Source organism: Metopolophium dirhodum, chromosome 4, assembly GCF_019925205.1.
Source record: "Metopolophium dirhodum isolate CAU chromosome 4, ASM1992520v1, whole genome shotgun sequence".
Taxonomy (NCBI): Eukaryota; Metazoa; Arthropoda; class Insecta; order Hemiptera; family Aphididae; genus Metopolophium; species Metopolophium dirhodum.
Genome location: NC_083563.1, coordinates 4,642,321 through 4,656,322, shown reverse-complemented (window position 1 = coordinate 4,656,322; position 14,002 = coordinate 4,642,321). Strand labels below are relative to the sequence as shown.

The 14,002-nt window shown below is 27.3% G+C and overlaps 1 protein-coding gene across 2 annotated transcripts; it reads left to right on the top strand.

Moving 5' to 3' along the window:
* The first annotated feature begins 58 nt into the window (after positions 1–58).
* Positions 59–5,179, top strand: LOC132942608 (uncharacterized). 2 transcript variants are annotated; one of them, XM_061011164.1, is made up of 12 exons: positions 59–184; positions 297–454; positions 564–801; positions 897–983; positions 1,055–1,188; positions 1,365–1,461; positions 1,663–1,764; positions 2,249–2,429; positions 2,523–2,658; positions 3,575–3,798; positions 3,874–4,634; positions 4,700–5,179. In XM_061011164.1, the coding sequence occupies exons 3-12, from the start codon at positions 585–587 to the stop codon at positions 4,732–4,734; spliced, it is 1,974 nt and encodes a 657-aa protein (XP_060867147.1). In that variant the 5' UTR covers positions 59–184; positions 297–454; positions 564–584; the 3' UTR covers positions 4,735–5,179. The 2 variants fall into 2 exon arrangements, with proteins under 2 accessions (XP_060867147.1, XP_060867146.1); XM_061011163.1 differs by having other exon boundaries at positions 104–454.
* Positions 5,180–14,002: the final 8,823 nt, after the last annotated feature.

The following is a 14,002-nucleotide window of genomic DNA, read 5'->3' as shown; positions in this document are numbered from 1 at the left end:
GAGAAAAGCATAGATAAATATACCTATGGAGAAAATTAATTTTTTTTACTGTATCAATTTTCTCATATTATGGCGGCAAATTGTTAAACACTGATAAACGATAACATAATACAGAAATTCGAATTTTAAATTGACTATAATATATAATCGCTATTCATTAAGAATGTTTTGTATTTGTATTTTTGTAAGTGCTTTACGCTTGTGGTCGTATACTCGTATTTGTTCTTATTTTCCGAAGTAAATCAATATTATCCAATATATTACATTTATCACATATATTTAATATCACTAAATAGGTACATTTAGTTCAGTCTTCAGTGTTTAATAAAATTAGTCTGTGCAAGATGAAATGATGCAATGTATAACTGCAGTTTTGTGAAGGGAGTGAAAATTAAATACACATTGATTTTTTAAAGTCAGTGTTTTTTGTCAACTTGTTTGTTTTCTTTTATATGTAAGTATATACTTATGTTGACTATGCGTTGATGGTTTGAAAACAATAAACTTAATTATAATACTGTTTGTCGTATACTTTAATTATTTTTAATTAATTTTGTTCATAGTTCACATTAGATTTTCAAACCATGTCTAGAAATCAAATAACTGTACATCCAGTTGACGGGAATGAAGTAAAAGGTGCAAAGAACATTTTGACTCAGCTACCACATTATTATTTGCCAGGCCTAAATACATATTTGCTGAGTAACATCAAAAACAGCAATGAAGCTATTGGGTATTATTCTACACCTGATCGTTTCAACCTACCAGTACCATGTATTAAATTTGCAGACATTGAATCGAGTAATGTTGATTACTTATTAATTACTAAATAAAAACAACTACTTGTTGGATTATATAGTTATAATTTATAACTATATTTGTTTTTATAATTGCAGAAATTAATGCAGTTTTAGATATGGTCAATTTAAAAATACAATGGAAACGTGGAAATAAAAAACTATTAAGATCATGTCAAAAAAAATGTATTATCACTGGTTTATAAGTTATTAAAATTAATAGTTCTTACAAAAATGTTTCATTTTATTATTTTCAGTAAGTTTTAAGACTTTGAATGACATAAAAACAGCAGTAAATACAAATAAATCAACAATGTATTCAACAATTCCAAATGTCTTGTCTCATTTTACGTCAAATTTGATGGAAAACCCTGATAAATATTTTGATTCTGTAAGTAATAAGTACAACTCATCTTAACATAGTAAATTATTGTAATAATAAAAATAATTTTACTATTTAATACTATTAATTTTTTATAAGTCTATTTAAAAAAAAAAATGTCCTCCCATAAAATTTTTCTTCTAAAATGTTTTATAATTTTTTATTTCCTATTTATTTAATTTTAGGAATGTAATTGGTATTTTAGCAATACTATTGAAAAATTTCAAATTAATGGAAAATGGTTGTTAGCTTGTGCCAGAGGAGTAAACCTTGATATTTTAGGTAATTATATGTGTGTGTGTAGCTATAACCATAACAATAAAACAATATGGTAAGGGTAATATTTATGTTTTTTTATTTACAGATATTATTTTTTCTATACATGGTTGTTTTTACTTAGTTTTGATAATATTTTGTAAACATTAAGATACATTATGTTAAACTTTTATAGTTTTTCCTTAAACATTAATTTTACTGTTTTAGATATAATATCTATTGATAATAATACATTTGAAATAATTCAAAGTGAAAAAGACAAATGTTTTAAGGATCCAATTTTTGATATAAAATCTTCAAATTTAAATGGTAATATTGCAAAGCTTATACAGTTATATAATCATAATAAGTTAATATTATCATTTATCCCAATTTTTTTAACTAATATAACTGAAGAGTATTTTAACATGTTGACTGCCATGTGACCGCCTGCGGTCATCTGTAATTCTCAAATTGTATACTTTTGTGACCGCCGACACGCCCATATTTGATCATTACTACCAAGCCACATGACCGCCAGGGACCTTAAATTAATATGTTTTTAAATTATTGACTTTTCTATCGTTCTACAATAATAACGTACTAAAAAAAGCACAGTGACGTAGCAGGAATAATTACAATTTATTTTATTTTAAATACAATAGTATTAGTTCCTACAAATTCTACAAATTAGGAATAACGTTGAAAAATATATTTCTTGTGTCGATAATACATAATTATTGTGTGTGACAGTCAACGTGTTAAGTAAAACTATTAACTATAAATGTTTGTGTATTAAATTTTACTTTTTTAGATTTAATGATTCGACATAAAACCAAATTATCTATATTTCGGAATAATTCTGATTTAGAACATTTATTAAATAACAATTCAGTTTATGATAACTGTGATATACCGTTTGCTGATGCTGATGTAATAGCTAACAATTTTTGTACTGCTGATGTGAAACATATAATTAAATTATGGAAAGACGGGTAAATATATTTTAATAATATTTACTATTATAGTTAAATCATAAAATAAATAAGAAAATATAGGTATACAAATATTTTAATTATTGTTTAAAGAAATTGTATTCAAAATAAATATTTTGATGTGGTGTATGATCAAATTGATTCATTTATACATTTAAATTATTTACAAAACGAATCTAATTTAATTGGCATTATCAATAGACAAAAACTCTACTTAATGGATGCTCGGGTAATGTATAATTTATAACTCTAAATTTAACAGTTTAGACCAGTGGTTCTCAATCTTTTTTGTTCCTCGACCCAAATTTCCCCCGAAAAATCTTTCACGACCCACGTGGTTTAACTTTTCAAAAAGTAGTTATAAAAACAAAATTTGTTTATTACTTTTATTAGGTATTTATTATTTTATAGGTTTATAATCAATATATTTTTACAAAATAATCTACTTATAATAATGAGGCGTATTAATACCCGTCGTAATAAATATATATACGACAAATTATTATTTATTACCCACGTAATATTTGGTACTATATTACTATAATAATATAAGTATATTTAATATTAATTATATATAAATTTCTTGGAATCTATACATATAATTCAAACAATTTTTCACGACCCACCAAAAATTTACTGACGACCCACCAATGGGTCGCGACCCACAGTTTGAGAAACGCTGGTTTAGACTAAAGTACTAACTTATAAAAACATAATATCAGGGCTCAAAAGTTTTTTAAAAATTGGTTTAAACCTAAGTTTTTTATTTTTCAACATTGTAACCCCAACCAAAACCAAAAGCTCTCAAACGCTGGTTTAAAACTTTAGAATTTAAAAAACTGTTTGCAAAACTGACCTGTACATATTAATATTGGTGACTTCCAATTTTTTTTAATTATTAACAATATTTACAATTCTAGTATTAAGAGAATATTATGTTTGATTTTATTAATACAAATCCTGATGATATTACAAAATATAGTTTATTGCCATTTTATAATTTAAAGAACCATAGTTGAAATCTTAAAACTAAAAAAAAAACTATTCACAAAACCTAAACTAAAACCAGAAAATTTGAAACTGTTTCGAGCCCTGTAAAATATAATATGTACTTGTTATTGTTGTTAATACTATTTACTTTTCAGATTGATATTTCTAAGCCTTGCTCTATTTATGACCCAACTACTATTATAGAACTATGTGAAGAATTAACAACATTAAAAAGTAGTAATTTAAATAGTCATAGTATTTATGTAACTTCCAACCATTCGGTTTTAACATTTGACAATCGAATGGGATTTGTAAATAAATCATATCACATGCTTTCAAATTCTCCATCCCTAATTAACATACACCGTTATGAAAACAAGTGAATATTCAAGCTCAAGTATATATATATATATATATATTATATTAATTATTTAAATTTAAATACATTTTTTAGTTTTGATTCAAATGAAATGTTGTTTTTGGGAAACCAAACTGGTGAAAGCCTTGTTTATTTACCCTACACTTCATATCCAGATGGCTTTCTATCGTGTCAAAGCATTACATCATCAATTCCAAATCCTTTACAGTCATTACATAACGTACGACTTAAAGGGTGTTGCTTAAATCCATCATTATTGGATAGATTTTCACGGTGTTTAACTGGTACTACCGTTTTTGGTGAACATATTAAAGATTTAAAACTATTCAGTATTAATTCTGCTGGAGATTTATTTGTTCAAAAAGTAAATGATAATACACCAATAGACGTAACTGAATTTAATAAAAATGTTACAATTAAATCTCAAATGGTTCCAAAGCTAAATTATTCATATAAGTTTGATATGAGTAACCTTTGGCAATTAGATTTGCCAGACAAACATGAGGAAATTAATATTAAAAAGGATAATGTTTGGAGTATGTCAAAAGAAAAGATGTCATCGTATGTAGACCACCTTGCTCCAATAATGTTATCCCCATGGGATATAGATGAATTATCTGAATGGGAGAATGAAGATGAGAATGATGATGCCAATGATGATTCTGATTGTGACTTTGCGACTAAAGTTAATTTTTGGTTCAATAAAAATGACACACTGTTGAGGTCAACAGAAACTTTAGAACCAAGCACTAATCATCCTCCAATTAATATTTTTTCTCAAGCTTCTACTGCAAAAACTGTACCTTCATCAGAAAATGACAATGATTCCAGTTCAGGTTACTTTTTATTGATATTATGTTTGATTTTTTGATAATTAACATTGGTTTTATTTTTGTTACAGGTTTTACAGTTTCTTTAAAATCTGATGACAGTTAATCATCTTAAGTGTAGATATGTTTTTATCAAATTTTATATTATGTAACAATTAAATTATACATTTGTACACAAAAAATAATTAAAATATGTGTAATAAATTTGTATTAGTCATCAATAGGCAGTCAATGCAAATTAAAAACTGAAAATATTCTAAAACATACTATCAAAAGTATGTTGACATTTATTTTGAAATAAGTAATATTAAGTATTTTGTAGATTTAAAAAATTATGTTTTGTTAATTGATTTAGAACATAGAACTTTTGTACTAATCATGTTATATAAATAACTAGCTATCCCGCTCGGCGTTCCTGTGCCAAATATTTGTTTTTTTCTTTTAATTAATATATTTGTAAAAAAATGTATAATATTATGCCATATTTCTACTAATTATAATAGTAATATAATAATTAATATGTAACTAATGACAATCGTTTAAATAGTACACATCATCATCTGACATACTCTGTCCTTATGCTTTTTCCAAAGTTTAACGGGTCAGTTACCTGATATAACACTAACATAACCGCAAATAGTTGATAGATTGTTTGTGGGGAATCTAAAATAGAGGCTTCTTCAAGAGTTTGGTCCCAATGAGCGTCTTCTTCTAAAAATTCCAGAGCTTGGCAGGCAGACTGATAAGATGGACGAACCACTCCTGACACCATTTTAAGATCATTAAGGTAAGTCGGTCTTCATACTTCATGAAGTAAGAGTCGCATATAACAACATTCGGCATTGTTAGGGTGTACAGTATAGGCTCTACAAAGCACATATCTTGTTTGACTCCTGGTTGACCAGGGACACCCTTTCCTCACCGTATTCGGCCAAACTTGTTATTTTCCAAAATAAAATAAGCTGGAACATCACTGTACAAAAGCCCTATTGCAAAAGAACCATTTTTACAAAGCTTAAAGAATCCTAAAAGTGTAGTTATATTAGGGTTCTGAACTTTCTCTGAGGCATTATCAGTTGTAAAGCAAATTCTTTGACCATTCTCGAGATGAACAGAAAAATGCATCACAGGGGGGAATCTCATGGATGAGGTTTACATAAGATTTTCCAAGCAGCTTCAGAACTGCTAAAGTAGCGCCCTGCTTCATACTTGGATATTTCAACCCTCTCGTTTTCTAAACAAAACTGCTTGACCCCTTCCTTTATTTACGTACTTGCATGTGTACTTTATATGGACTTCACAGAGTTTCGCAGTACCACGTTAATGTGGGCCATAAATGTACGGGATAAAACAGGGTTATACGGCACCACCCATTGGTTATCAATTTTTACTTTAATTTCAAGAAAAAAACCGGCATCATATAAAACAAACCACACTAGATGTCAAAATAAATTGTGTATTTTAATATACCTATGTATACTTGGTGCCTCTGCTAGAATAAATTAGGAGTACTGAGTAGCCACTAGTTAGTAGGTTGAAGTGTTTAAAAATGTATGTTTACGCTAATGGATAAGACAAAAATGTTAAGCCCCCCCCCCACGGATGTGACCAAATATCCGCTTATATGGAACGTAATGAACAAACCAGGACGGGCATAGTGCATGTCATGGCGTCCTGAGTTCTGTCATGCATATAACGGGGCCCTCCTGTGAAACTTTAAGGTAACACAACTACCTTCCCAATCTCTGAAATTTGTCCATCTTCTTAACACATTGCGTCTTTGAGATGAACATAATTTTCAGATCTCAGTTTACTTTGGTTGTGTCTAGTAAAATTAACCTAACCTTGTTCGAGGGGCTCCGATAGTAAGTATATTGGATATTGAATATTATTATATATTATATCATTAAAAATTATAATACTATTATAGTACCTATTACCATTTCATCGAAAATTCCTGATATAAATAAAATCAATTACACAATTTGAATCGCATTAAAAAATATTAAGTTGTATAATGTTATAAGGTATTATTTATATGATTTTTTATAAATAATTACTATAACTATCTATTATTAACTTAAATATGTATTTTAAATAAGGTACCTTTAAAAAAATATAATATTTTGCACTACCTGTTTATTAGCACTTTTTTTTATAATTTTTTAAATAACGTTTTTGTGGGCCTTTTTGTATAAATGCATCCGGGACCATTTAAGTACCAGGCCGACACTGATAGAAATTCAAAAGAAAACCTACATAATTGACCATAAAAACTCTGCGATGTTTCCAATTTTCCATTTGAAATTTTGAACTATATTACACAGACATTATTAATTTAAATAATTACAATAATACAAAATATGGAACGAGTTAAAACTATAACCCGATTTCATGATCATATGCAAGTATGCAAATTGCAAAGAATTGTTGATTTGTTAATTTGTGTTAATTTACCGGTTTGATATTAATAATAATAATAATAGCAATACAAAATATAATAATAATTAATAAAATATATAGACTTGCTGGTTATAGCCAGGTACTAAAATTGTGTGTAGTACGACATACTTTGAGTAGTGCGAAATGCTAAGTGTGGAATACGAAATTAAAAAGTGTGTAATGGCCTTTAATAACTATTAACTTTTTTTACAGTTTTTTCTTCATTAATTGAACAATTATTTGATGTTACGTTGGGAAATGGGAAATAGATGGATAAGAATTTGATATAATATACCTACTATCTATGTTATCAATAATCTGGTCCGGTTTTCGACACTTTTCGTACGGATTTTCTATATTTACAGTGGGGGGAGGGGTCCACTTTTTTGTCGAAAATAATGTATCCCCCCTTTATAATTATATACAAATATTATCAATGTATAGTATTGTTTTTCATAAAATTTTTATTTTTTAAACATTTTTATTTTTACGATGGTTTTTTTAATTAGTTTCACAATAATAAAATGAATAATGTTCAATAATTAATTTTCAGTGATTTTTATTAATATTATTTCTTTTTTTATAAGAAACAAGTTACCTATTTGTTTGCTCGTTTAAATTGGGCCTCGTTTAAAATGACAATACTACATCTAATAAATATAAATCTAAACGTAATTTCTTACAATTTTACTAAAATATATTTACTAATTTAGATTTAAGACGTTAGGAGTTTGCATGTTTTTCAATTATCATTCAAAACATAAATACGTGGTTACCTATATTAATTTGTTTCATATCATAATACTAGAAGTTGAATGCAAATATTGTTTATTTAGCATATTTAGCTATTTTTTCCATATAAAAGTGCATATTTTGTTATATTTGTATATTTTGAAGTGCATTTTTTCACATATTACCTATACTATATTTTATATGAATTTTCAAAAAATTTTCAAAAAATTGATTAAATTGATATTAAATATTAGGTATTTGATAATTTATCACAAATTGTATTGGTATTAACAATATTTGAAACATTTTAAGTCACACAATGTATTGTTCATTTGAGCAATAGTTTAATAGGTAATTATTAGGTATAAATCATAAACAAAATTACACAATATGCATCTATAAATAAAATGTTTGTTTTGTTTAATGGCAAACTTCAAAAAAGTAGAAAAGATTTAGAAAGAATAATAATTTATAATCGTATTTATAATACATGTTAATTTTAATTTTTTTTTTACCAACGAAATAAATATTTTAAATAGCGTTATAATGCTATTTAAGCATTTTTTGCATATTAATAGCATGGACAATTTTTTAGAGTATACTACAAAAGTCATGTATGCATTTATTAATGTTTTTTATAATATAATGTCAATATAATATATAGCCTTACATTATATTATGTTTTCGATTCTAGAGATCAAAGTTATAACTTTTTTTTATTAATTTTACAAAAGTTAATAAATACAATAAACAAAATAAATAAATGTAGGTAATTTTAGTTAAATGTGAATGTAAGACACCAAACTAAAACCAAAAATATATATAAAATATACAACTATATAAAAAAATGTATATGGTGTTTAACTTACCAATCTACATGGTGTACGACTGTTTAAGCTATATGACCATATAATATGAAAACTGGATAAAATATGAAATGCATCCCTCCACGTATTTTGAGCCACTTCGACCACTGTATATATTTATACTATAAATTATAATTTTCAAACATTCACAATAATATTTTGTTATATATTTTGTAAAAATTAAACCCCCGAAATAAAATATTACGTTTCCTAATAATATTTTGACGATAAGCTTACAAATTTTACTTATAGATAAGTACAATATTGTTAATATTTAAAAGATTATAAAATAAAAATATTTCGAAATACGTCAAATAATACAAATAATTATCAAACAATAGTTACTGATTGTAAGTACTTATTCCTTTAAAAGAACCCATAGGCGTGTCTACGGTGGTAGCCTAGGGTGCCTGGGCTGTCCCTGCAATTTTTGAAAGGTGCCGGTCAACTGAGTTTTAAGTCAGAAGGGTTACAATACTTATTTTTTTTTTTAAAACTTGATTTTTTTTGTGGGTATTGTTATAATTACCATTTATTTACAAAGATTGATTTCCTGACTTCCGAAATCGGAAAAACCTACTATAAAGACTTTAGACAGACGACTACAGTACGGTACGATACGCAGGTATTATTGTTATTATTGTTGTATTATTTTTGATTTGTAGCTAGGTGCCTAGGTGGTGTAATCCAAGGCTGTAGATGAATAATATTTCTGAAGTTACTGTAGATTATTATTGTAAATAGATAATTTAGACTTTTTTTAAATTATATAAATATTTCATTTTGGAGGGGGCTTAAAAAATACGGCTTTGGGTGTATAGGGCTTTTTTCAGTTCACTAATAAGGTAGCGCCGGTTTATTAGCTAGGCTGCCCCTGCCGATGAAGTCTAGTCACGCCTATGAAAAAACCATTAACATAATATTATGTTGTTTAAAATCGTGATATAAAACAAAATAATATTATTATTGTTAATGTTTGTAAATTATTTATTATATATTCATTTTTTAATGATAAGTACTTATACCTAGTATACCTAAACCTAATGTATATTTGTAATTAAATATTAATAATGTAGAAATTACATACTAATTAGCTTTTAAAAAATATTTAAATATTTGATCAATCAATTTCATATAGTTGTGAGTAATATTGTAGTCTGGGGATCATTTTTCCTAGGCTCAATCGTGTCGCAAAAAAGGTGTTTTATTTGCTCAATTGTGTCTCAGCCGGTATTTTCCCGGGATTGTTCATCGAGGGTTTTTTCCAGGGATTTTTATTCCGGAATTCACTGTCTGTATATTATAGTTCAGTGCATATTATATACTAATATACTGTAAACTTATGTATAATAATCTTACCAATATACTGACATAAATCGTTTTATTGTGAAGTAATCTGTACTTTGTAGATAAAGAAAAATAGAAATTGACTACTCTATGAATATGTGTATGGATTAAATACATTTTTTTGGGGGGGCAAAGGTGTAATGCCCTCCACGGTAACTTCAAGTTTAATATATAAAGTGTATTAAAATTACATTTTAGCCTCTATATATAGGCTATCATGAAGTTAAAATTGTATTAATAATATTTATGAATGAAATTATTGTATACTTTAGAATCTATTTAAAATTTAACTTAAATATAATACATAGTAGGGTTTTAGTGTTTTCACAATTTAAATATTGGTCGAAAGCTTTTATATTTAATTCTATTTTATTCTTATTTATTTTTTTATTTAAAATTTTTAAAATTTTTGGGATTTTGTTGAATTTAATTAATTTTAGTCAGAGTTTCTGTATGCGTTTCGAGCAATACCGTAATGACTGTATGGGCATGAGTGAATAAAATTGTAAACGGTACGTGCGATGAAAGCTTTCTGCTGCATTGGTCGTTCTATAAAATCAAATAAAACAACTGAAATTAATATAAAAGTTTTTTAAATATTGTAAAACCTAGGGTTTGGCGATGGAATTTCAGCCAAAATACTTGGTGAGAATTTACAGTGAGTTTAAATTTAATTATGTAGAATGTTGTCAGAAAATATAAAACTGTCGTCATGTGGACAAATTGATATTAATTCGTGAAATGCTTCAACTACTTTTCTCTGATGAAATAAACGCTAAACCAAAAACCGTTTTCAACCATTTTCCTATATAATTCATTACTGTTGTCCATGTCATAATAATTGTTATATTATTTATATTCATATTAATAATAAAAATAATATTTCTAAAGCCCCGTATGTGACACTTATAGCCTATCTTGAACACTCAATACATTAACTGAATTTATTATTTATTTTCTACAGACATTTTGGAACAGTTATAGTTATCTTAATAACTTTAAGGATTATTCTAAATTTGTCCCCAGTGCTAAATACTTACAATTTCACGTTTATAATGGTCAGTATAACTAAACTAAACTAATATTTATTGCTCCAAAACTAATTTATTAACTGTTTTATTAATTAAAAATTGTCGGTGAAGCTGGGCACGGCGAACGGCTTGTGGCTCGTGTAAGTTTAGTATAGGTATCATAATAATTATTGGTGTAATAATAACGTGAAATTAATAAATTGCAAAATGTTGACAACGTGAATGTTATTGACACATTTTTATGTTCAACCGTCAGTGTCGGTTAGGCCCACTTACCCGAAGATCGCCGGAGCCCTAAGATATTTTTATATGCCAAATGGGAAAGAAATTTAAAAAAAATCTAAGTCAACTCACGGTTCTTACACATTTTTTAATTTTATTTATGACATTTATATATTCTTATATTAATACTATTATGATTTATGACTAATAATCTCTCTTTTACCATGGTCTAAAAAAAAAATCGAAAATAGCCATTTTGTAGAGTTAATCATTTATAATATGGAGAAAAAAATAATTTTGAAATCCGTTGAATTTTGAATTAATGAAAAACAAATTATATTTTCAAAAACAGCATATTGCATATAATATTGTAAAATTGTTTGGTTCTCATACTTTGATAACTAATGTTAATCAAATGGATATACTAAAGAAAAGTAGGTAGGTAGGTACTTGTTAAAATTGTATGTAGGTATTATTATTTATTTTTTTATTTGTTTAATAATATTGTTCAATATGAGAATATATTATACCCACCATGCTATACACAAATCAAATTTTATATTACCCATGGTGGTGGCATGATCTTATAGTAACGAAATTAGAGCTATATAATTAAAACAAGTTAAATACGTTACAAAAATCGTGGTCCTATAAAATTGACTTGTGCAGTTATAATGCTGGATAAAATGAAAAATATTATAAAAACAAATAAAAATATTACATACAATTTCAAGGAGTAGTGTGTTGTGTTCTTTACTACTTATTGGATTAGCATTAGTTATAAAAGTATGTGGAAATAATACAATTTTACAACATTATGTGCTCTATTTTTTATTGTATTCATTCAACTTCATCCGATTGACTTTTTTTTTTTAAACTGGCGATCCAAATTTAAGTACTTATTTAACTATAAATATTATTATTTATAGGTACTAAAATAATATATTTTATAGAAACATCAAACAACACATAAAAACCAAATTCCCCTGTGGTTGCTGTACCAACTAGTGTATAACTAAAATATAATATTACTTCGTAAATCGTGATAAACACTAATCAGTCATCACTCATCACTAATGCATTATTGCAATATAATTTTATTGAAATATGTACGGCATAATAATGCTGTTGAGCTGGCCATTTTCGGGAATTTTTTTCGGAAACTATTTTATATAACGAGTTAAGTACAATGGTGCAATTAAAATTTGTCTGTAGGTCGGTCTAGTTCCAACGTTATAAGTTATAACATTTGAAGTTCAGGATTTTGCGTATATTACCTGCAAATACGCAGATTATTCCACGAATCTACGAACCTAACCGAATCATTTATTTTCATAACATAAAAAACCAACTAAAAGAAAATGTACCTATATATTATAATAAATAATAATACATTTAATTAAGGCTTTGATGCAATACATGTGTGATAAATGTATACAATTTTAAATTAAATATTTTCATAGTATACTATATTATAATATAAAGAATAAAGTCTAGCAGAATTTTTATTCTTTTGCGAAATAATCGATTAATCATCTGGTCATCTGGATAGATTTCAATTTATCTATACGTACACTCATGATGAAAATTATTAATTTAACTATTATCTCACATCGTTACAGCATTATGAGAATTTCAAATAGGTACCTACATAATTTCTGTCGTGTATAGGTACATAAGTACATTGTATTTTTGGACAGGCTGTATCTATTATATCATACCCGTGGTATTGTAATGATTATGAATCAATAATATGAAGTTTCAAAAAATCAAGAAAAAGACGTTTTTCTTTATTTTTAACTGGCAAATTTTATTACCTACAATTTAAAAATCTTTAAACACGCAGTTTTATCAGCTCCGTTTCGCCAGCAGTGCTACTTTCGAATTTTAATACCAAAAGTTGACAGTATTAGGTAGCTCTATTTGTTATCGCGGTTTTACCGTCGCTTTAATGGATTCGCTCTTTTCACCTAGACCCAAATTATCAAAATATATTAACTCTTTTTGAGCTATTTTTAGGTAAGAAAAATGTTCGATTTTATTTTTTTTTTAAATTATTGTCAATAAACTATTTTTTCCTCCAAAGTCCAAATTAGATTCACTCTCCTACCTGAAAAATGCTGAAATAGTAAATCTAAGCATTTTTAATGCTCCAAAAAGCGTTAACAGATCAAAAAAATATTTTGAAAATTTCATTGTAAAACCAATACATTCATTGCTATTTACGCACAGAATCTAAAATAATCAATAGGTTTTCTATATATTTTTCTGTATTGCGACATTAATAAAATGTATAATTTTGTGTTTTTTTTTTTCTACATTCGGAAGTATTTGCGCAGTACTCAATTTCATCTTTGAAGCTATATAGACATATAGTAGAATATACGAAATACCTTTCCGAAGCATTTTTTATATAACACATAATTATCTTATGTGGTTGGTCTGCTGAACGCACAGCTTAGTCGCTTTGTTACTGGGAGAATATATCCCGACTTTGGCAACGGCGACGTTCGGTCTCGCGCGGTCTGTAGGTGTATGTATGTATGTGTATAATATATCCTATGGTATCCAACCCCTAACGCCGCCGCGAGGATCAATGCTCTGAATTCCCAGAGCGTGAGTCATCGCGGCGCGTTGTCGTATTATTATAGCGTTTCGGCGGTAGCGTCGGCGTCGGCGCATCGATTGGCGAGACGCGCACGCCTGCCGCTCCGGTGAGCTTCTTCCCACGTAA

Excerpts from the sequence above, each read along its gene's own strand:
- LOC132942608 (XM_061011164.1), top strand. The coding sequence starts at position 585 with ATGTCTAGAAATCAAATAACTGTACATCCAGTTGACGGGAATGAAGTA. Across the intron at positions 984-1,054 it reads AAGATCATGTCAAAAAAAAT|TAAGTTTTAAGACTTTGAAT; the intron begins GTATTATCACTG and ends TATTATTTTCAG. Across the intron at positions 4,635-4,699 it reads TGACAATGATTCCAGTTCAG|GTTTTACAGTTTCTTTAAAA; the intron begins GTTACTTTTTAT and ends TTTTTGTTACAG.